General features: G+C 52.4%; 1 protein-coding gene across 3 annotated transcripts in view; it reads left to right on the top strand.

The window, feature by feature from the left end:
* Positions 1-2513: 2513 nt before the first annotated feature.
* Positions 2514-23186, top strand: part of Tbx5 (T-box transcription factor 5) — a 44691-nt gene continuing 24018 nt past the window's right edge. The window contains exons 1-7 of one of the 3 annotated variants that reach the window (XM_013142256.3): positions 2514-2694; positions 6495-6678; positions 8271-8365; positions 10459-10578; positions 11175-11322; positions 14479-14631; positions 21219-21310. In XM_013142256.3, the coding sequence (XP_012997710.1) occupies positions 6532-6678; positions 8271-8365; positions 10459-10578; positions 11175-11322; positions 14479-14631; positions 21219-21310 (755 nt within the window). In that variant the 5' untranslated portion in view covers positions 2514-2694; positions 6495-6531. Of the gene's footprint in view, positions 2695-4226; positions 4878-6494; positions 6679-8270; positions 8366-10458; positions 10579-11174; positions 11323-14478; positions 14632-21218; positions 21311-23186 lie in introns of those variants that run through there. The other 2 variants (XM_063225699.1, XM_013142255.3) reach the window with 2 other exon arrangements.

Here is a 23186-nt window from a genome sequence, read left to right as displayed (position 1 = left end):
GGGAGCAGGGAGGGACAGTTCCTAAACACACGCATATGTGGGGAGCAACCGTAATACTGTTTTTTTGAGGGTTGAAATACTAGAGCGGTATAGTATATTTTGAAAAATAATAACAACAACAACAACAACAGCCTGCATTCTTCCCAGAGAGTTCAGGTCAAAGGGAGGAGGCTAGTTGCCGAATAAAACATTTGGAAGACAGCTCTCATGGTCCCGGAAAAACAGAATAGAGACAGATTTCACTAGGCGAGAGGGAAAGTGACCTCCTGAGGAAAGCGGCAATTTCCCACCCTTGGCCGGAACCATTTATTTTGCAAAATAAGTTGGTCAAAGTTTAGTTTTGTCGTCATTTCTCCTGCTGTTATTGCACTTACTAATTTTCCCAGGGCAACCCGCACTTCCCTGCACTTTTGGCCGCTCGGGTTGGGTGAGGCGGAGCGGGGGCATCTTGAGGGAGATGGGCCAGAGGGTATTTTTGAGAGCACATTCTCTTTTGAGAGGACAGCACTAGAGTGGTGTTGAAAGTGACTTTCTTTAAAACCGGACGAAAAATGATGAAAGATCAATAGCCACCACTGTCCCTTCCTTTTCTTTTAGTTAAAAAAAAATAACACTGTCATCTCTCCCAGTCTTCCCAGTATTAAAATCAGGATGGGAGTTTTGTTGGGAGTAGAATACACTTAGGAGAAAAACTGAGCGGGGAGTCCGTTTGTTGGGGAAGCATAGTTTTCTCCAAAAGAAGGGAGGGAGGTGTGCATTGCCACGGGAAGCCGAGTCCACTGCCCAAATCAGCAGCGTAGGGATGGCGATTGTAAGACAGAACTCGGGTCTTCGGTTTTTAGAGCTGCGGTGCAGCTTTGGAGCTCCTGGCAAAGCCAAGCTGCGGTGCTTGGCTTTTCAAAGGGATGCAAAATTTGAAAGAGAGGAGTCAAACTGCAAGGAACTCGCCCCACTGAGTGCACTTTTCCCCTCCTGCCCAGTGTGGCCTAGGCCTCCACTTCCGGCCTATCTAGGTCCACAGGTCATCTGGGACCTCACGGGAACTAGGGTTCTCACGATGAATTTCATTTTTTGCGGCACTGTGGCTCCCACAAGAGAAGCGTGCATGCACAGGCCTCGGATTTGGGGAAAGGTAGTCAGGATCTTGAGAAACGAAAGCGAAGCCACCGCAGCTCGGCCTAGAGGCGGCCTGCGCTCTGCTCGCTGGAATGCACGGTGTCCGCGGCCCGGCTGGCCCGGGCGCCCGCAGTCTCGCTGGAAGCCTCTGCCCAGCGGTCCCCGCGGGGCTGACCTTGGCTCCCACAGCTGCTCACACGACTGGTCCCTGCACATTTCGCCGCCGCTCCATCCTGGGTAGACCGGGCCTGCAGCCAGGCCTTGCTTTGGAAAACCCTTGGGGTTCGCGGCGCGCGCAAAACCCAGAATCGAACCCCGAAGCTGGGGACAAGTCCAGATTCAGAGGCCCGGCTCCCTCGGGGCCCCTGGGCGGGCCGGGAACTTACCCTTCCGGAAGGCCCGGCGCACAGGCTCTGCGCTGGGCAGGCCAAGCTCTTGCATCGGCGCCGCCAGGGGCGTCTACATGGTGCGTTTCGCAACTCAACGTAGCGGATCTCCAATGGCGCGCAAAAGCTTGCGCACAGCCACCAGGCTACTTAGAAATCGCGCCCTTTGATCCGACTAGAAATAATTGTTGTTGTAATTACAGAGCAGGATAGAATGCCTCGCCCCTCTGCGGGACCGGCGTTTTAATTTTTCTTCGCAGAAATCATGCTTTCCCAACCCCACCCTGTCCCCACCACCCACTCGCACCCCACCCCTGCCGGGCCACCGTAGGACAAATTGCACCCCCGGACCTGGTCAAAGGAGCCTTCTCACAAGGGTCTTTTCTGTCTGCAAGAAACATCTCTGGCAACTCTCTTTTGGTCTGGGGATTTCTCAGTCTCTTGTTTCCCCTCCGCGACGATCCAGTAATTACTTTGTGCCGTTCTGCAATTGGGCGTGTGGTTATCGCTTTACGAAAAGCAAGCCCTGGAGAAACTCCTCCACACGCATTGCTAAAAAGCTAAGCTCCTTTCAGGGGGAAGAAAGAAAAGTAATACCAAGAAATCCTTGCCTCTTGCAAAAGATCTCATTCCTCTCAATAACTCGATTTCTTTCCAAAGCGGGCTGGAGCCCCCTCCTCTCCTCCGCTCTAAGAAAATCGATCTTGGCTATATTTGTGTCCTAATGTTCACCGCCTGCCCTCCCCCAGGGCGCTGGGTTTGTTTATTTCTTTATTTATTCTCCGGGGCCAAGGCGTCCTGGACTTGTAGCTAGAGTACCGGGACTGATAGAGGGAGATGGAGACTAGAACCTCCCGCCGCTGCCCCCCAAGTCAAGCGTGACAGCGCGGGCCGTTGCGTGACTCGTGACGTCTCCGAGTCCTATAGGTGCAGCGGCTGGTGAGATAGTCGGTATCGCCTGGTTGCCTCTTTATTTTATTGGGGTATGCCTGGTAATAAACAGTAATATTTAATTTGTTGGAGACCACAAGCCAACTACGAGCTGGGAGGTACTGTGCTTCTCCGGACAGAGGAGAAGAGAAGCCTGGCCTAAGAGAGGGGTCGCTTCTGGGGTCCTTTCAAGCCCTGCGACCTCCGCCTCAGCGAGGTACTCCTGGATTCTGCAAGGGAGGAAGAGGTGGGATTTTTGGAGGTGAGTGTGGGCCAGAGTGTGGGTCAGCTCTCTCCATGGGACCCCGGCCTCTCATTCTACAGCACCTTGCTGGATCCCCTCACCCCACCTTAGCGAGAAAAATAGGAAGATCACACTTGAGAATTTTGAGCCCTGGTGTCACTGGGAAGGATGGACTGTGCCCCTTCCCTGTGTAAGAGTCCCAGTTTTGGTTGGTGGCCGTCTGTCTCCATGCCCTGTCTCCAGGAACTCAGCGGATCTGGCGGAGCTATTACTTGGGGAGTCCAGCGCTTGCCTTTTGGGAAGGGTCTGCAGATTATTTATGGGAATTAATTTCATCCGCCAAATCTCTGTGAGTTTAAAGGGATTGGAGTGGTCTTTCTGGATTTCCCCTTCCTTCTACCAGAGAAGTGGGGATTCAGGCTCATTTTGCCGCCATGCTTGTTTTTCATTTTTGTTTTGATCTTGGTCTCCATCCTGGACACCTCTTCAGCAAGCCCAGAGGCCCGGAGCTGACATTTTGGTAGCAAAAATGTTTTCATAAATAAAATGAATTGCCTTGGCCAAGGTCTGTTTAAAAACAGACTTGGAAAGGTGAGAGGGTTGGTTTTCTCCCCGTCTGGATGGTTGGAAGGACCTGGGCTACACCTCTGCCAACCTCAGGACGTTTCTCCTCCCTTCTTCTTAGTCTCCAGTTAGAGCCCAGGAAGAGAACAGGACAAAGGGGTGCAGGCTTAGGAAGCAGGACACGACCTCTGCCATTTATTCCAGGCCCCAGCACTGGGTGTCCTCCTTTGGGTCTGCTCAGGAACCTGCTGACAGTGTTTCTGCTTCCATTGACCTCTTCAGCCAACCCTGGATTTCAGAGTGGACAGCAGGCAGAGGCGTGCAGAGAGATGAAACCCCCGGCCAGTCCCAGTGATTGTTTGATTATTTGAATAAGGCTGGGCACTGCCTTGTGTACACCTCCAGCCAGGGCGGCCCGGTGGCCCTAGCAGGGGTGGGGGTGGGGTAGGGACCCACTGCAAGGATGATTGCTTGGCATCTTTGATCTTGGTCCTCACCCCAAGGCACCTTTACTCTGCGGTCACCCCCAGTGGTGGGGAGTGGGGGTGATGAATGGGGGCTGGGGAAGAGACAGCAGGGCAGCCGCCCCGGGTTCCTGCGGTCCTGTGGGGTCACTCAGCTTGGCCTGAGGTCAGCGCTGGGGAGAGAATGTGGGCGAGGTTGCAAAGGCCCGGGGCATGTGTGTGCTCCTCCTGAGGCTTCAGACTGGTTCTCTGCGGGCCCGGTCAGGTCATGGGGATTCCTGTACTTCCCGGGGAGCAGGGTTTGCCATGATTTGTGCACGTTTCTTGCAGCCGCCACCAGCTTGAACAGCACAGATGAATGAAGGTTGAGAAGGGGGGGGGAGGGGAGGGGCAATGGCCAGTTCTGTACTGGAGAGTCCCCTCGTGAGCTGAGTGTGTGGGAAATCCAGTGGAAAAGTGGTAGGTGGAAAAGGGAGAGAAGAGGAGAAAAGAGGGTGGGAGGAGGAGAGGGAGGGAGAGAGGCAAGGAGAGAGAGAGAGAGAGAGAGAGAGAGAGAGAGAGAGAGAGAGAAGCAGTGTGTGGTGGGAGCTAGTTGGACAGGCAATTTCAATACTTTGTAAGCATCAATGTAACTCAACGTCACTGCGCTCAGCAGCTCAGCAGAGCTGGCTTGTATTTCTGAGAGAGAGAGAGAGAGAGAGAGAGAGAGAGAGAGAGAGAGAGAGCTCTTACCTCGAATTCCGGAACTTAACCCTGAAAGCAGCGCTCAGAAAAGACTTCCACAATTCCCTCGGCTCCCCGCTCTCCCAACTTTTCTTCCCTGGGGGTGCAGAGGAGGAGGAGGAGCGGAGCTCTGGGGATTGCAAGGCTGGGCTGTGGGGGCTCCTCCAGCCGGCGCTCTGCATTTCTGGGAGCCCTGCTGGCGCCTGACAGCTTGGAAGCTTTCAGGGAGCGCGGCGAGCGGAGGAGGTGTGTGCTGGAGGTGGGCAGTCCCCGCCAGGCTGCAGCGGAGGCTGCCGCTTTGTGGGCGGCGGTATCCACCAGGCTGGGCGAGCGGTCCCCAGCGTAAAGCCCCGAGTCACCATGCCTGCACCCCCGCCGCACCGCCGGCTTCCCTGCTAGGAAGAGGAGGAGGGGACGTGGTGAATGCACCGGCTTCCCCGAGCGAGCGAGGTAACCGTCCTCGAGGTGGCTGGGGCGGCTCGGGTGGGAGCTCCGAAGCTGAGTCGGCTCCGGGGACGCGCGTGGCCGACTCGGGCCTCGCCTGCGCCTTGCAGAGCCCGGTGCGGAGGGTGGTGCGGCCCAGACCTTCCCGGGGATCCGAGCCCGGGAGGCGGCCGCAGCCGGGGAGCGGCGCTGGGGCTGGCTGGCAGGACGCGCGGCCTGGTTCTGTCAAAGCGCATCTTGTTCGTCTCTTGCAGCCCGGAGCTCCCCGGACCCTGCAAAGGGCGCGGGGTGGGATTCTATCCTCGGCCCGGAGTGAACCCGAGTGTTGGGGGGGCACCAGCCCTGCTTTCTTTTGTTATGAGCAGATTGCAGGGTTCCCACTGCCGCCTCCCCCAAACTGCGAGGGCCACGGGAAGGAAGCTGCTCGGGGATCGGGCCTCAGAAGCTCGTCCTCTGGCCCCATCTTTAGGCTTTGGACTACTGCAGACCAGGGTGGGAGCCGGTATTGGGCCCAGCGACTGCTAGGATCACGGTGGCCTTGGCTTGCATTCCTTTCCCGAGGTCTCTTCGTGCTTTGGGCCGGGTTGGTGGTGCGAATCCTTAGCTGGGAATGGCGAGCAGACTGAAAGATCGGAGAGTGAGCGGGCGGCAGGCTGCAGCCGCTCCGCAGCTGTGGTTTTGTGAGATCCGTCCTCTGACCCTGCAAAAGTGGGCCGTGCTCCCTACTGCAGTGGGCCTGGCGGGCAGTCCAGTACCTGCAACCAAAATTCATCGGGGAACGAGCTCGACCCCTCCAGCCTCCAGCCAGGCCTGCAGCTCAAGGAAGCTCTAGAAACATCTGTGCCTGGGCTAAAGACTGGAGACTGCTTACCCCGGTGCGTGGGCGCGCTCCTCTCTCCGACCTGAGGTTATTTTCTTCCTTGGGCCTCTGTGTGGCTAGTTGGTACTTATTTTTGACAAGTCATGCTTAAGTTTGGGGGGAAGTGGGGGCTCTTTTTAATTTTGAAGGGCTCTCTATTTTCCAGCCTGTATCTGATTTTTAAAAAAAGATGTCAGGAATTCTCTTTTGGAAACTGGTGTGTCCGTTCACACATCCTTTTTCTCCTCTGCTTTAGGTTTTGCAAGAGGCGGGTTATTTAGGGCATTGGGCCTGCTGCAGACACACGTTCCTTTTGTAGTTTCATTAAAAAGCTCTGTCTGCGTCCTGTACATGGACGGAGAAAAGAAATTCTCCAAAGGGCCTTGGGTTCTTGTTTGGTTGGGTTTTTGGTTAGTACCCAATGGCTTCCAAAAATATCTACGCCTTATCTTTATTGGCTCTTGCAAGAGTTCGGACAAATTTGACGGGCAGCTTGCTTATCGGGGGAGCTGCGCAGGGCAGGCGATGTGGGGCTCTCCTCTGGCTCTCATATGGGCCCTTTTAGAGAGGCTGTGCGTGGCCAGAAAGTAACAGTAATGATGATGATAAAAATAATTACGATGAGATGATGATGGTGATGGGACTTTCTACAGCCTCCTCCAGCTGGGAACGGAAGTGCTGGAAACCAGACCAGACTGTTCCCCACCATTGCTAGAACTGTGCTCTCCAAATCCCTCTCTCCTTCTCTCTTGGTCTCCTCTCAGAGCAGAACCTTGAGCGGGCACCGGCCTGGGGCGCACCATGGCTGACGCAGGCGAGGGCTTTGGCCTGGCGCACACACCTCTGGAGCCTGATTCGAAAGACCTCGCCTGTGATCCCAAAGCTGAAAACGCTTTAGGGGCCCCCAGCAAGTCTCCGGCATCTCCACAGGCGGCCTTCACCCAGCAGGTAAGAGAGGTCACTGCTGGCCACCCTTTGCAGAGGCCAAAGCCCAGCTTGGCTTCCCTTCTCAGTTGGTCCTGCAGGCAAAAAGAGAACCCCTCTCTCAAAGTATTGCCTCTTGTCTTGTTTCCCCACCGGATCCCCTATCCTGTATCCTGTCTCTCAAAACCCCAGCATATTGGCAGCCCAGATTCCATTACATTGCAATCTACTTTATTGTACCGATTATCTTTATGGCCTGAGGATTTTTGAGATCTATTTAAATTGTTTGGGGAAAAAAATCTCAATTAGCTGGCTATGTGGGGTCAGCTAACAATGGCCCAGGTAATTTTTTCCCTTCCCCTCACCGCACTAAGTACAGAATTGGCTCTGAGCCTCTTAGTAAGGACCCAGTCAGTAGTCGCCCCAATCCCGAGTGAGCGATGGCTTGACCCCTCTTTAGATCTGCCTAGCCTTCACCTCTGCTGCCGCCTGGGCCTGAGCACGCTGTACCATTTGTCTTGCCTTCGGGACCTGGTGGCTGTTGGGGAGCCCAAGGCTGGGTGGGGTGGGTGGGTACACAGGGAGGCTCACTGGGCTGGGCACCTCGCCTGGCTCTAACTCCCTGAACCTGGTGGCATTAGGTGTGCCGAAGGGGCCCTAGCAGACCCCGTGATTGTAAAACACGGAGCTCGGATCACAGGACACAGAGTAGTGTGACTTGAGCAGAAGGCGGCCTCCTTGGGATCTCCTTGTCCTCCGACTATTGTTCATAGATGCGTTCGCACTTCCAAAAAAGAAAATAAAAGCATGTGCATTTTTACAGAAGTAGCCATCCTGAGCACAGCTTGGGAAACTTAGACTCTTATAAGGAAAAGTGAATCCATTTTTCATGCTGTGACTACTTATTTGAAAACGAATACTTTGTATTATTTTTTGGGTCGATTTTTGTAAAACGACTTTTAGTTAAAAACGAAATGTTAGATGGCTCCAGCCATCACCTCGTATTATAATTCCTGGGAGTGAAGGGCCTTAGATATAGGGAGAGCCTGAGAAGTTCATTAAAATAGAGACATTGAGACTCTTTTGTTCTGAACTGCAGGGACATATGGTAATGTAAAGTTTTTAAATTGAAGATTTGATGTTCCTATTTGCTTCTGTGATTGGATTGCTTCTGGGATTGCTTCTGTGTGCTTCGCACACACACACTATTTGCACATTTGTGTGTTTTGTGTAAGTGGACCTCTGGTTGTCCCTACAAGAAGTTCCTGGGTGGGTTTTTGTAGGTGGAGTTTTTTTTTCTTTTTTTCTCGAAAGTATCTCAACCATATTGAAATTAAGCAGCCGGTGGGTCCTGAAGCCCCCATGCTTGATTGCTCTGGAGCTCTGTGTTGGTCGGTGGCATTAGATGACAGTACCCGGCGATGCTGTAGACTCTCGGAATTGTTGGATGGACTGACAACGGGGATTCCTGGGCAGAGACCAGGGTTGCCATCACGGGAGAAAACACTTTCTTCCACGGAGGAGAAGCAGTTTGTAGATTCTCGGAGAGTTTGGGTGAAGAGTGGCCCTTGGTACTAAGGCATGCCACTGTGATTTTTTTTTCCTGGTTACTGCAGGGCATGGAAGGAATCAAGGTGTTTCTCCACGAAAGAGAACTGTGGCTGAAATTCCACGAGGTGGGCACGGAGATGATCATTACCAAGGCCGGAAGGTGAGCTGGTTGGGGGGTAATCGTGGGAGAAACAGAAGGTGGCTGTAGAGGGGGCAAGGAGAAGGGGCGGAGAGAAAACAGAAAACAGAACAGAGGACAGAGGTGAGAGGAGGAAGGGAGAGAGGATGGAGAGGAACATTTTGTTTGACTCCATTATGGTCAAAGAGGCACCGGGAGAAATTTTCCTTGGTTCTCATAAGAATGGGGAAATACCCAAACCTTGAACTCCAGATACTGGGCATCTGTTTCTTGCACCTCAAATACAGAAAAATTCGAGCGTGGGGGCTGTGCTATCTGGATGGATTAGTAACGAGAGGAGGAGGAAGAAAGGAAAGAGGGAAAGAGAAAACAGAAGACGGAGAGACGGGCCTAAGATTCCCCGTCCTCAGACCTGAGCCCTCGCCCCCACCTCCACCTCCACCCCACCCCCACCCCACCCGCCCCGACCTTGGAGTGGTTCCAGGGTCCTGCCCGCCTGCCAAACCCTGGATTGTTGAATGTATTCGCTACCTCGTTCATTGTTTATAGAAAGCAGGCGAAGCCTTTGAAAGTGAACCGGAGCTCGGTGGAGCTCTATACACAGACACCGGTAAACACGGCGGCCTGGCCCGGGCTCCGCCGCAGGCTTCCAGACCAAGCTCGTGCGCCGTAGCTGGAAGCGTGAGCTGCTGGAGGAGGGGGCGGCGGGGTCCCGCAGCCGTGCGCCCCGGTGTGTGCGTGCGCGCGCGCGGGGACACCCTCCCCCGTCCCTGGCCCCGCGTCCTGTGCAGGAGGCCCCCAGGTGGCCCCGAGCAGGCGGGTGCAGCGGAGAGGCCGCGAGGCTCGGCCCCAGCCGCCGACAGTGTGAAGGCGCAGGGTGGAGCCCCCTCTCCAGACACCCCCAGTGCTGCAGCCGAAGCCTCGCGCAATAAACTGACACCAGTGACATTTATTATTATTTGGAATTAAACAATGTCGGCTCCCCCGCTCGGCCCACAGCCGGAGCGAACCAGGAGGCGCGCGTTGTGTTTATATCAAGGCTTTGAGGTCCTCTTCCCATTCCCCGCCGAGGAAGCAGAGACCGAGGCGGGCGCTTTTCCCCCACGCCCGAGCCCAGAGCATTTAACTATAAAAGGCCTGCGAGGTCCCGGCGCGGCGCCTCCGCCTCCGCCTGCAAGCGCGCGCGGGGCGGTGCACACTCCAGGCCCGGGCTCCGCGGCTCCGGGGCAAGGCCTCGGGCGCCCTTCCCGCCAGCGCCGGGCCAGCAGAGGTCCAGCCGCTCGGCCTTTCGCCCGGGCGGCCTCCAGCGCTCCGATTTCGGGGGCGCCCTCCTGACCAGGCCGGGAGGGAGCTGGGAGCGCGCCAGGCTGCGAGCTCAGGGTGCTGTGGACCGCGCCCCTGCGCGCCACCAGCTTTTAAATCCCTGCAGCCCAGCCCAGGCCCCAGCTCCTACCCAAACCTAATCTGGATAGGTTTGGGGTTTCTTTGCTGAGGGCCGAGGATTTTACGCCTCCTAGGCAGAGTGCTAGGCACCTGGGGGGAAATGGTGGAACGTTTAGGGATAAAATCCTGCTAAAGACCCGTGATCCGGGCACCAATCGGATTAAACTGGGGATCGCCCTCCAAACCACCCGCTAATCCCCAGCGCTGGAGAGCAGACGCAAATGCACACCCACGTGCCTCTCTGGGTACGCACAGGGTGGCGTTGGAGGACCCCGAGGGTGCTGGAGAACAGACAGCACCTGTCGGGGTGGAGGAAGTGGCTGGCTCCTAATGAGTTTCATTACCCTGAGGGATAGATGCAGGCTCAGAGAGCATTTACTCAGCGCGGAAAGGGGGTTCCTTTGCAGGCCACCTCCGAAACTAGGGCGCTCTAAGCTGCAGCCTAGTGTCTGTTTTCCTTTTAGGCACCTCCACCTCCATCTTTCCCAGCCTTTGCCGTCTCCCCGTAACTTCAGGGGAAACCCGGGGTGGATCACAGGGAGAGTGGAGTGGGGCCAGTTTTCCCTGCTTCTCAAGCAGTTGCTGTTAGCGTTACAGATCGTGGATGCGCTCTCCAGAATATTGGCATTAATCCCTTCCCTGCTCTCTCCTTCGCCCTGGCCCCCTCCCAGGCGGATGTTTCCCAGTTACAAAGTGAAGGTGACCGGCCTCAATCCCAAAACCAAGTACATTCTCCTCATGGACATTGTTCCCGCCGATGACCACAGATACAAGTTCGCGGATAATAAATGGTACGCGTCGTGGCACAAGTGACCGACTCCTACTGTGCGCTCCCGGCTTGTGGGCGCCTTACCGTCCCTCAGCTGAGGCTTGGGGGGAATGAGCTGCATCTCCCATCGCTGCACCTATGGGTTGTAGGTTTTAAAGAAGTGTACCGTTAGCAAATGCCATATGTATTTCTGGAGGCATAAAACCATTTATGGCTATTTTTTATGAGTTCCTCGCTTTGAACATGCCTTTTTTCTTCTTTTTTATGAAATTACAAAAAACCGGCCCACGGTATTTGAGTTGAAAAGGCCAAAGAGGAGAAGCCCATTCCACAGGCTCCTTTGCCCCAAGGCTGCCAATAGTAGGAGGCTGGAAAGGGAGACCCCCCAGCCCCCCAAAGCACTTAAGGAGGCCAGACATCCGGACACTGAGGACTGTTTTGGGCCGCGGGAGGCTGCTGGCACTGGGGAAGGATGGAGATAGAAGTTGGAGCTGGGCTGGGGGCTTGGCTGGTCACACGCAGGGCACTCGGGGGGATCTGGGAGACCCCAGAAAGGAGAGGCAAGGGCCAGGCCACCGTGGGCCACCACCAGTCCCTTAATTGCAGCTACCTCTCTAGGTCTGTGACTGGCAAGGCCGAGCCCGCCATGCCAGGCCGACTCTACGTGCATCCGGACTCGCCGGCTACCGGGGCGCACTGGATGCGGCAGCTGGTCTCCTTCCAGAAGCTGAAGCTCACCAACAACCACCTGGACCCGTTCGGGCACGTGAGTCCCTCCTCCCTCCTCGCACCTCGCTCCCGTGTCCCCTGCTCCTCCTCCTGGCTTCTTTAAAGTCCTTCCATCTTTCTGATCTCTGATCTCAACTCCTTTCCTCTTTCCTTTCTCCTCCCTTTGACATCTCTTCTGTCTTTCCTTGCCTCCCGCTCCTCCTGACTCCATTCAGTTTCCCTTCTTTACCATCTTCCTGCTAGGAGGGCGCATTCTCTCCTCCGGTTCTGCTGGCCTGGGGTTTAAGTGTGGGGCCCCAGCGCCCAGCCCTATGTCTTTAGTGTGGCTGCATGGGGGTCATGGGTGATGAAGACTGAACCCTAAGATCTGAGGAACATCTCGGGGCGTAGTCCTATGAGAGGTGAGGGGCAGAAGCTGTTTCCATCTGGTCCCTTCCCAGGCCCGCCTTATTAATTACTATTGGAAGGGCCTGTGGAGAGGGAGAGAGCCCATGTCACCTGCCCAGTTCATTTGCCATTTCCAGGTGGCAGATGGGCTCAGGGGAGGCAAACCCTGGCACCAGTGCCTCTTGTAGCTGGATGCTGTTGGCAGATCTATTTTTTTGTCTCTGACTTTCTCCCTCCACCCATGGCTGGAGCACACAAGCCAGGTTCCAAGAGAGCGACTGGGTAAATTCCCCAACCATATGCAGGAGGTCCAGTGTACAAGGCCCCCCTGCTCTGCTAGACAGTCTGCAGCCTTCAGTGGATTCTCAGTAGGGTGTCACTTCCCTTTCACAAAGAAAATGAAGAACAGAACACTGACTCGGAGAAAATATCCTTACATCTCTTCACTGGAAATACTCATTGGAAAAACGCAGTCTCAGAATTCCATGTATCATTCTTGGCTTGGTGTCCCCATCCTGAAAATGGGTCTATTGCCCGTGGCAGCACAGAAAGGAAGGAGAAGGTGCTCAGGCTTTGCAAAGAGTCATGCAGAAGGGAGGCGACTGGCCCTGGGTCACAGTTTGTATTTGGGAACAACGATTTCAGGTTAGATCGCTCTCATTCTGAAGGCCACTCTTGGCCTCACCAGGTCCTCTCTCCAGAGAGAAGGGCAGCCTGGTGTGGTCACCATTCTAGGGAAGGCGGGGCTGGGGCATGGAGTGGACGCTGCCCTGCAGCGCCCTGCACCATGGGTGGTAGGAAGGTTGGGTGACTGGCCTGGGAGGGGAAAGTCCCATTCCCCTTCTGTGCCTCCTGGAGGGCTCCGAAGGGTGCAGATGGCTTGCTGGGGGACAATGTGTGGAGATGACCTCCTGCTTCCCAGGGTGTCAGCTGGCCACGGCAGCTCCCCTCCAGGTTCAAAGGCCTGGGAGGAATGGGACCATTGCATAAAGGTCCCTTGAAATTCTCCCTGCTGGTGTCCGCAGGGCACCAGGCAACACAGGGGCAGTGGCCTCCGTGGAACCCCAGCCTGGGAGGGGGACCAGACCCACCACCATCTCTGCTCCTGTCTCCTCCCCTCTCATCCAGTTTCCCCTCTTTCCTCTGGTTTCCTATCTGTGCCTCTGAGGTCACTCTGGGGTGGACACCTAGGGAAGGGGCAGAGCCCTGCCACCAAGCTGGAGGCACCCTTGCGAGTTTCAGGTCCTTCTGAATAGCTTAAGACAAGAGGGAGCAGTGCCTGACCCCAGACTTTGGGCTTTTAATTCAGCCCTCTAATGAAATTAGGAGCCATTAGATCACTCGCACGCTGAAGTCTCCGCCCTGTCCCCAGCCATCAAAGCAATTTGCTTAAGCCGGGACGATGGCTGCACTGGCTGGGGGCTGTGGCGGCCGGCGGGGCCCCTCTGCGTCTCTCTGTCGCCACGCCACCCCGGTCGGCCGGCGTCGCTATCGGCCAGGGAGGCGGCCCGCCCCGGCAGCCAGAGATTAGAGCCTGAGGCCAGGTCCCGGGCCTCGGGGCTGAGGGCTTGCACACCCCACCCCCACTCCCACTCCCGGGGTCTTCAGGGTTGGTCCCGGAATCCTGGCCCAGGGTTCACGATGCAAATCAAAGACACTGAGACAAACCCGCTCCAGTTCACCCTCCTTGGGGGGAGAAACCAGGGCAGATTTTTCAGGCCCTTAAATGCAGTGATTCAGAGGATAAGTACCAAAGCAGTTTGGGTAAATATTAGTGTTAATAGCCTTCCGGGAGCATCCAAATGCAGGCGTCAGGAGCACAACAAACCCAGTTTTATTAGGAGTGATGCTCGTCGCCAATGAACAGTCCTGACTCGGGAGAGAATGGGCAGCTGGAAAGTCCTCTCCTGTCTCCTCCTAAGAACAACAGCGGTTATAATAACAGGACAGCGTCTGAGATTATGGGGGACCTCACTGGTCCCCAGCTCGGAGCGATGGAAAGAAGGGAGAATATTCCCCCCAGAAGCAGATAGAGCAGTTCCCAGCCGGGAGATAATCCTGGCAACATTGATAAAGTCGGAGAAAGTGAACCTGGGGGCAGATAGCTCCTGCTTTGATGGGGCGGGGTTCTGGGGTGCTTCCTCCTCACATCTCACTATGCTTAGCGGCCAAACTGGGTCCCCGCTCCTTGCACTATCTCCCTTTCATGGACTCCACTTTTCGTGTTCTCTAGACAAAGACTCTGAGATCTGAGGTCTGTCCCCCACCCAGCAGCTCCCAGGCTAAGGCTGGGCAGCAGTGGCGCTGGTGAATTTTCTTCAGGTTTTACAAATCCTTCGTGTTTCCCCTTGTGTGCGCATGTGCGCAGGAGGTTATTTGTCTGTTTACATTTTTTGTTTGTTTCTTGCACCAGTCATTCAAAAGTTGCTGGCCCTGTTTCTCCCTGCTTGCTTGACTCTCCTTGGGAGGCAGGAAGTCCCTTATGCAGAGAGTTAATTTATTAAGCAAACTTTATTAAGAATTCTGATTTACTGCTTTGTGTGCCTTGGGTAGATTCCTGGAATATTACCCTGGCCCCATTTTTTTTTTTTTTTTTGGTTGGAAATTGTCATTTCTGAAATGTTTCTTTTTAATGAAACCACTGGCCCCTTTTCAAAACAGGAGGGAAAAAATGACTCCTTTTTCACGCTAGCCTGTGTAACCAGGCTGATTCCTGGGGTGCAGGGAGAGAGGAGGAGCAGGGATTTATTTGGAAACAAAGGGAGTTTTGACTTTCGTACAATCTCATTTTCTTTATTATTTCTAGATTATTCTAAATTCCATGCACAAATACCAGCCCAGATTACACATCGTGAAAGCAGATGAAAATAATGGATTTGGTTCAAAAAACACAGCATTCTGCACCCATGTGTTTCCGGAGACGGCGTTTATCGCGGTGACTTCCTATCAAAATCACAAGGTAAGCCTCCTGCCTGGCGGGCTGCACCTGGGGCCACCTGCTGGTTCATGCAGATTTCAGGGTCCCCACTGGAACCCCGTGCTTCAAGAAGAGTTCCATTCCTTTAACCTGTGTCAACGACAGCGACTTCTACCCTTGGGGTCTGGGAGCTGCACGGGGACCAAGCCACTCCCTAAGGACTGCAGTGGGTTGTCCTGTATCCATGGGCTTGATATGACTGCCCCCCCCCACACAGGTGCATACTGGTTAGAAACCAACTTGCAGCCAGGTAGGGTGGACATACCTGTAACCCCAACATTCTAGGAGGCTGAGATAGGAGGATCACAAGTTTAAGATCAGCCTTAGGCAGCTTAATCTGACCCGCTTTAAAAAAAAGTGGAGGGGCAATGTAGCTCCATGGATCCCTGGATTTAATCCCAATTAATGGAGAAAAAAATCCATCCCCCCACTCCAAACAACCACACATTTTCCCCCATGCATAGGTGCTACTTGATTACATGGCTGCCCCAGGCTAGGTCAGGTGGCTAGAGCTCCCCTTTCCTGAAGCTGCACTTTCTGTAAGGCTCTATGTCCTTCCTCCCTCCACTGTGCTTGTTGGAGACATAGGAAAGGGCAGGGGGCAGAGTAGTGGGGGCAAAGTATGGGTCCGTGGGGTGAGGGAGAGCAGGGGGCAGCTTACCCAGCTGGATGTGGGATGAGGGCCTCCTCCTCCCTTCTGTCCCCTCCAGGCTAGTCATGGTGGGGGGAAGCTGCCCAGCACAGAGCCTGGCAGAGAGGCCAGGGAAGGATCAGAGAGGCAGGGTTAGCACCCTAAAGACATCAGTCACCCCATGAAGTCACTCTGGTGTGGGCTGGATTGCAGACAGCGCCCCTGCAAGGCCAGGGCTGTGGTGTCACACTTCGGGTAGTCCCTAAAGTCAGGTTGTTGGTGACCAGGCCCAGCTGTGGGGGACATTCCCTTCCAGATCTTTGGAGACCTTCTTTCCTTCCCCTTCCCAAACAGTTACTTTTCAACAGAGAAGGAAAACTTTTCTTTTCCTGAGTTCTCTCCCTTCGCTGAAGTAGGAAGAGCAAAGCACTGCGGTCCAACACCCATCCTAAAAATTGTAAAACTATTCTGGGTCCTTTTGAGTCTGACTTGCAGAAAACTTTGCTCCGAGGTGGCTGCAAACCCATGTTTAACTTTATGGCAGTGGTCACCGGAAAAAATAGCATGCAGGAAGCTCAAGGTTCTTAGAACCTTCCAGACCTGGCATAGGGTCCCAAAATACATCCGTCTTTTGTTTTTTTTCCTCCCAAGAAAGTCTACCTCCAGAGAGAGAAAGGGCAGAAAGAGGTAGACATATGACATGCAATGCATATATCTGTGTGTGTGTGTGTGTGTGTGTGGGTGCTCAAGTCCTTTGGGGGTGATTTCTAAGCTCTGTGAAGTTCTGATCTTGGCACCCATTAGCTGTGGGCGGGCCTGAGGGAGCTCTGCCTCTCTCTCCTCCTTACCCCTTGTTTACTGGTCAGTTGAGACATCATTGTCATTAGTAACAGGCAGCATATAGAGTACACCATCTAGGATTCCTGCCACTATTTGTGTGCTCTGAGTAGAGCTCAGGGCCTCCCAGATTTCAGAGATACCTCTATACACCTTGGCAGAAGTGTATGATTCTAAAAGGTCTGATTTCGTGTTTGACATACCTACCTATACATCCAGACCAGGGAAACTATCACCCAAACTCACTATGGTATCCAATGCACCTCGGATTCGTAGGGATGCCTCCTCTGATGTGTATGTTTAGGGATCTGTGTGCATGAATGCATGCATAACCATCACAGGCGCAGCTCAGGCCATTGTGTGTCTCTGTGTTCATCTGTGAAACTGTGTGTCTGCAGCTATGCGTTTGTGTATGTTTGATGACCGCACCAGCTTTGCCTTTATGGTTTGGACCAGAGTCTAGCTGAGCTGCATAGAAAGGTCTTTTTGACCAGCCTGGCAGACTCCTTGCCTCACAGAAGAGGGATTGCATAGGAGGGCTTTCTGTCTCCCTGCCCCATGTGAACTTTGCCTCCGCTTTGTTCCTGTCCCGAAGGCACCTGCTCTCTGTGAGGGGCGAGCCTGCAGCAAGACCCTTCCGCAGCCTTGCCCGTGTGGATATACGATGTGTGATTTCACGAAGCAGGCCAGGGCTGCGTATGATTTGTAGACTCAAGTCTCCTGGCTTTATTGTCCCACCTGGGCGAGGTGTTGGGACTCGTGACTACATGGGTTGAAGCCAGCTGAATTCTTACTCAGTGTAGGCTGAGGGGTGCACACTGCTTGGATTCAGATCTACTGGGCTTTGGCTTTGCTTAACTCAGTTTCCCTGTCTCTAAAATGGGGATAATAAAAGCACCCACTTCCTGGAACTGTGAGGATTAACTGAGATGATCTCTGGCTCACTACCTGGCTGATCGGTTTATTATTAGCAGAGCAGCACCATTCAAAGTGCAGACTCTGGAAAACTCTTGGCCTACTACTAGGGTCGCTCCCTGGCTATTTTAGAATCTAAAACACTAAGATGTTCAGTAAGTTTTTATTACTGTGGTTGAAAAATAATTACAAATGTTAGTCCTTGTGGTTTCTTTGGTGCATGCCCTGAACACGCCGTTAGTTCAGGGACTATTTGTTTAGTGTTTTGCTTTGGATAGGGGAATGGGGGAAGAAAAAGCGATCCGTGCGATTCAGGTGTCAGGGCAGCTCTGGCCAGCCCTGGCCTCCATATTTTTGGGTCAAAAGATTCCGTGCATTCAGGATGCTTTTTCTGCACATGGACACAGGTCTCAGGTGGGGAGGGAGGTTTGTGGCAGGGTCTGCACACCTGGGACCATCGGGCTTCTAATGAGGAGATGGATTTCCTCAGTCCAGCTGCGAGCCCACGATGGATTTGGGAGTTATTTCCCCAGATGGTTGACAGCTTGAAAAAGATATTTAAAAACTGGAATCTTCCCCAACGACGTTTGTGCTGTGAAACACGTTTTTGTAAAGTCCTCGCTGGACTTGTCAGCAGCTCTTGGAGCAAACCCTAGAAATATTTAGGTGTTAAAAAAGTCATGTAGGTATTTCATTTCCCGCTCTTGCAACAATGCCCGTGTATGCGAGCATGTCTGTCCCCCGATATTAACTTACTTTCCCATCAAAAGGCATTTTCCTCCTGCTTAAATCATTGTGTATGGAGCCCATATTTATGAGGTATGAGCTTTCGGGTTGGGACCAGGAAATGAACCCCTAATAGAGAGACATAATTAAGATGTTTGGCTCTCTCGAAGTTTTTTTTTTCAAAAGCAAGAATTCACAACAATTATTCTCATTAAGTTTTACAACCCCTGTCTCACCCGTTGGAACTGGTATTTGTATTTGTTTCCCCACCGTGTACCCCTCCCCTGGATCTCCGTTCTTATGGTCAATTTTGGAGAGACTACGTTTGTCTATGAATAGGAATCCATTGTGGTGGAGGCCTTTGGTAGACCTGGGCCATCCAGGTGTGTCGGTCTGGATAAACATGGTAGCCTCTTAGGAAGGGAGTTTTGTAGGCAGGGTTATAGTGGCAGTGGACACGTACAGAGGAAGACAGTGTCTCACCTGCAGATACACTTGCAGATAAACATTGCTCAGGGACAATTCTTGTGTCTTCTGGGCTTCTGCTGCATCTCCAAAAGACCTGTGTAAGATCAGCACACCTGAGCTGTGTTTGGGCAAATAGTGCTTTTGCTATGCAGATGGGACTTCACAAGCTGTGGTGATTAGCACAAGAATTAGGCTGGGAGTGTAGTCCAGGGGTGGAGAGCTGGGTTTTACCTCCATCTCTGCGGGGTGGGAATGGGGGCAGGTAGTGATCAACCTGTGGGAGGGTAAGGCGGTGGTGTGGGTATAAGGTTTGCACTGATAAAATTACAGCTCACACTTTTTTTTCTCAGTGCCATTTTTGGTCCTCGATTCTTGATAGAGTAGTGACATTAGGGACCAGACACTAATCAGCCTTGAATTTTCATCCTCATCCGCTGCAACACTTGCAAGGACCAGGATGGAGTCAGGCTGAGGATTACCTTTGCCCCTATTGAGCTGATCTGATTTTCGCTTGACCTTTTTGAGTTCATTAAACTATTCTTTTGTCATTCCTTTGCTTGTATTTTACTGTGGCAAAATCTGAGCGGAAAAGAAGCCCCACAGGTCACGGGCCGTTAGATTCTTAAACCGTGACTGGACTCAGGAGTGCGCATCTTAAAGACAGTTTTCAAAGGGGGTTTTTCAGATCTCTCTCCTTGTGCCAGAGTCAGGGCAAGATCAGAAAGCTGCAGGAGTGATCCCGGTTAGAAACAGGGAGGAAGAGAGGGACGGAGAGATGCGTATCATACCCGTGCACAGGCGCGCACACACACTCACACTCTTAAAGATATTTTTATGTACATATTATAAAAGAGCAGTTTTGGGTTCACAGCAAAGTTAACCAGGAAGTACAGAGAGTCCCCCTTTCCTCCCCGGTATGTGCAGCCTCTTACGCCACCAACATCCCCACCAGAAAGACACATCTGTTTCCGATATCATCACCATGCCCTGAAGTCCAGTGTTTACACTGAGGTCCCCTCTCTGTGTTACCGGCTCTATGGGTTTCGCAGGGGGATGCACATCTCCTGCTTGCTGTAATAGAAGGGAGGGCCTTTCCCTGCCCTAGAAGGCCACTCTGTGTCCATCTGTCCAGGCCTCCGTGCCTCCCTCCATCCTTTCTTCCAACTCCTGGCTTCCTTAACTGTCCTCTGTAGTTTCGCCTTTTTCTTTTTTTTTCAGAATGTCATTTGGTTGGAATCATAAAATGAATTTAAAATGTGAATTATGCATCTATTTTTTATTATGAAAATGCTCTTATGTGTGCATGTATTTAGTTTACTCTTGGCAGTGCCGAGGATCACGTCCAGGGCTCTGGAGGTCTAGGCAAACCCTGTGCCACAGACCTGCGGTCCCCACCCACATTTAGTGATTTTGTGTTCATCAGAGTTTGAAGCAAGTCTTTGAGCACGTCCCTTGCAGGAAACAGACGATAGCGGGTATCTCATGTGGACCAATTACAGCGCGCATTTCGTTAATGACCCTTACTACAGAGGATTTTAAAGTCCATATACTACTGGGGCAGATGAGATGATTTTTCTGGGATATTCAAAGATGATAGAATCGGGGGGTGGGAAAGCTGCTTTGGTATTTTTTTGAGGCAAGGTCTTGCTATGTAATTCAGGCTGGCCTTGAACTCATTAAGTAGCCCAGGCTGCCCTTGAACCTGCAACAGTCCTCCTGCCTCAGCCTCCTGAACGCTGGAATCACAGGTGTGCACCACCATGCCTAGCTTAGTTCTATTTTTGATTACCTTTATACTCTTCTATCAGAAAGAGAAAGAGAGAGATGGACAGACAGACAGAAAAGGAGACCAACAGAAAGACAGAGACGGAGTGTTAATTTCAGTTCAGTGTTAGTTTATGTTAAATGTTTCTCTAAAAGAGACTGATCTCTTTGTTCAGCCAGGAGCAGGCAGGCTGTGGGGTTAGCGGTGTCCATGACAGCCAGTGGAGAGACTTAGATACAACCATTTTCTTCTTATTGAATGACAAGCGATCGGAGTTGGTCATATGGAGAAGTGGTTTAATATTTCCAGCTAAAATAAATTTGAGTAAAAGCAGTTTGATTTAAATAAAAATATGAAGCCAGTCTGCATGCAGGTGCCCCATAGCTGTGATGGCCATGTGGAGAGGGAACCCTGGATGATAAAGTTGAGTCTTGATGCCCTGGCATCTATAATTGAGCATGAAAACTCAATTTACACTCAATCTTAAGGAGTTCCAGTGAACTCCATAAGGCTGTGCTCTGTCATCTAGATCTGCTACTGCGCATTCACACTAATATCATATGTGTTGATGGTTTAAATTAAAATGCTGGGCCCAGAACCAAAACTGGCAAAAAGATCCCATTCTGTTGCTGAGCTCTGTACACTGCAATGCTGATTTCTTGGAGAGAATGATGGCTCTTTGGCACTGTGAGATAGCTATCATACACGCAATCATGGTAGGTGGTAGTGTTTATTTTATTGAACACCATTTTCTACCTGGCTAACAACTCATGGGTGAAGCATGGCAGGATTTTGAAAAGCAATAATCAAGATGTGTTGATTAATGGGAGATACCTGCCGGGTAGTCAGCATCCGCGCCAGGAGACACAACTTGCCGAGGGGGAGACAGGGCAAATGTGCAAGCCTAGATTGTGTTTGAAATACAACACACCAAATTTACACACACACACGCACATGCCCCCAAGTGCATGCCTGCAAATCCAGCTGGACCAGTGCAGAATAAGATGCAAATTAATGAGCAAACGAACCCAGATTATTTTCCCTTTTTAACTGCAGTTTGATCTGGGGTACTGTTCAAAGCCTCTGCTTGAGGGGAGTGCTGGGTCCCTGTGTGACTACTTAACCTTTTTCCCATTGCCTGAGGCCGCATTGTTGTGACACTGATTAGGTTGTCTTGTAGCCATCCAGTGTAAATGTGTGCACCACCGCTCTCCCTCCTTCCTTTAGATCACGCAGTTGAAGATAGAGAATAACCCGTTCGCCAAAGGCTTCCGGGGCAGCGACGACATGGAACTGCACAGGATGTCAAGAATGCAAAGGTAGGAAGACGAGTGCCCGGGACCTCCTCCTGCACATGTGTTCCCCACGTCACCCCCAGCTTGTCCGCCACCAGCCTCCCTGTGCAAAGGCCAGACACGGAGGATGAGGGGAACCCGGGACCCCTCTGGTGTACCCACTTCCTGTGTGGCTGACCCCATCAGGTGACCTGGAGGGGACCCTTGCAGCAGAGAGAGGAGCCGGGGCAGATGGGCTGGCTGTGTCTACCCAGGGAGCCAAAGCCATGCTGCCTCGCCTGCTATGGGCCCCCTTTCTCTTTCTCTTCTCCTTCCCATAAGTCACAGCCGATGAAGGCTTTTCTTTCTGGCAACAACTCTTGGGTAAATGAGAGAGAAGTTAATGAGTTGATTTCCTGGGGGTGAAATACAGACCAACTTGACACCATATGGTACCCAGGGCACTGAGGGACTGGAAGCCGGTGCTGAAAATTGCTCGGTATTTTTACATATCCTGTGGTCACAGTCGCTGATATGACAAATAGAAGGGGCTGTAGCGAATGAACAGAGTGGGAATTGAGTCTGATTCGAAAGGATTGAACAAGTACGGCCAATTTTGTCAAATGTTCTCTTTACCTCTTGATAGGCTTCCAAAGTAACTCTCCATATGGTGGGAGACTTGCAAATAACATCTTGATCCCTTAGATGCCTTGACCAAGGGTTTTTTCCCCCCTCCTCTCTTCCAACTTTTGGTGGGGTTAGTGTTTCAAAAAAACAAAAAATGAAGACATTTAGGATGTTTTTCCTTAGGCTTGTTGGAAGACACAGAAAGAAAGAGCCAGACAGTCCGACAAACATAGCCATTCAAAGAGAAGCGACAGACCAAAGACAGAGAAAGGCTGCGGCCTTGTGGTCTGAACACTGGGTGTAGGGCTGTGTGCTGGGGAGATTATTTTTAGATAGCGGGCTTCCCAGACCTAATTTTGCAGGCTTCTGAAAACTAAGTCGGAGCTTACCTTCAGGTGTGACCGTGTGTGGCACATGCCTCTGCATTCCTGGGTTCGTAATTGGTTTCTCTTTCATGATTGTGGATTCATAAGGTGATTTCTTGTAGCAAAAATAACCAGTTTTCCCAAAGTATTATTTAAAGTTTTTTTCCCCTCCTGTTATAAGTGTCATTTTGAAACTGAAATTAGATTTAGTCCTAGGATGGGCTGGGGGTTTAACTCAGTGGTATAAATGCCTGCCTAGCAAGCGCAAGGTCATGAGTTCAATCCCCGGTACCTCAAAAAGAAAAAAAAATTAACCAGATTTAGTCCCAGGGTCTGTGGAAAACCATGACAACAAAAATCACATCTCAGAGTCAGCCACCTGTGGTGATGCATACCTGTGATGTCAGTATTCGGGAAGCTGAGGCTGGACGATCCCTGGGAGGTCAAGTCCAGCCTGGGCTACATGGCAAGACCGTGTCTTTAAAAAAAAAAAAAATTCGCATCATAGCTGAGAAGAATCTAATTATCTGTGGTCCTTAGATTTCCCAGTTTTTGTTGTTAGAGTGTTTAGAATTCCGTCCTCTTCTGGCAGCTATTTGCTGTGAAGGCCGCTGAATCATTGCCAGACAAAGTCCCAGCCCAGTGGTACATGGAGAGGGACAGGCTGGGCAGGGACAGGCTGCCCTGCTGCCACCAGCCTGCCACCGCGGGCTCCATCCTCTTTCTCTCCTTCCTTCCTCCCAGCAAGGTCATGAGCAGAGGGACAGTGGATTTACAGGCCGCCTGTCACCCTCCGCTTAACCATCTCTGTGTGCTGCTGAGTTCATGTCTTTTTGGGGGTGGGGATGGAACCCAGGGCCACCTTCTCAGCCCAGCTCAGCCGTGCCCCCTCCCCTCTGCTACCAGCCGGATAGCCCAGCCCCCACCCT

This window comes from Cavia porcellus, unplaced genomic scaffold (assembly GCF_034190915.1).
Source record: "Cavia porcellus strain 051 isolate PalLab524CR breed Dunkin Hartley unplaced genomic scaffold, mCavPor4.1 scaffold_16, whole genome shotgun sequence".
Taxonomy (NCBI): Eukaryota; Metazoa; Chordata; class Mammalia; order Rodentia; family Caviidae; genus Cavia; species Cavia porcellus.
This window is presented reverse-complemented; position numbering and strand designations above follow the sequence as displayed.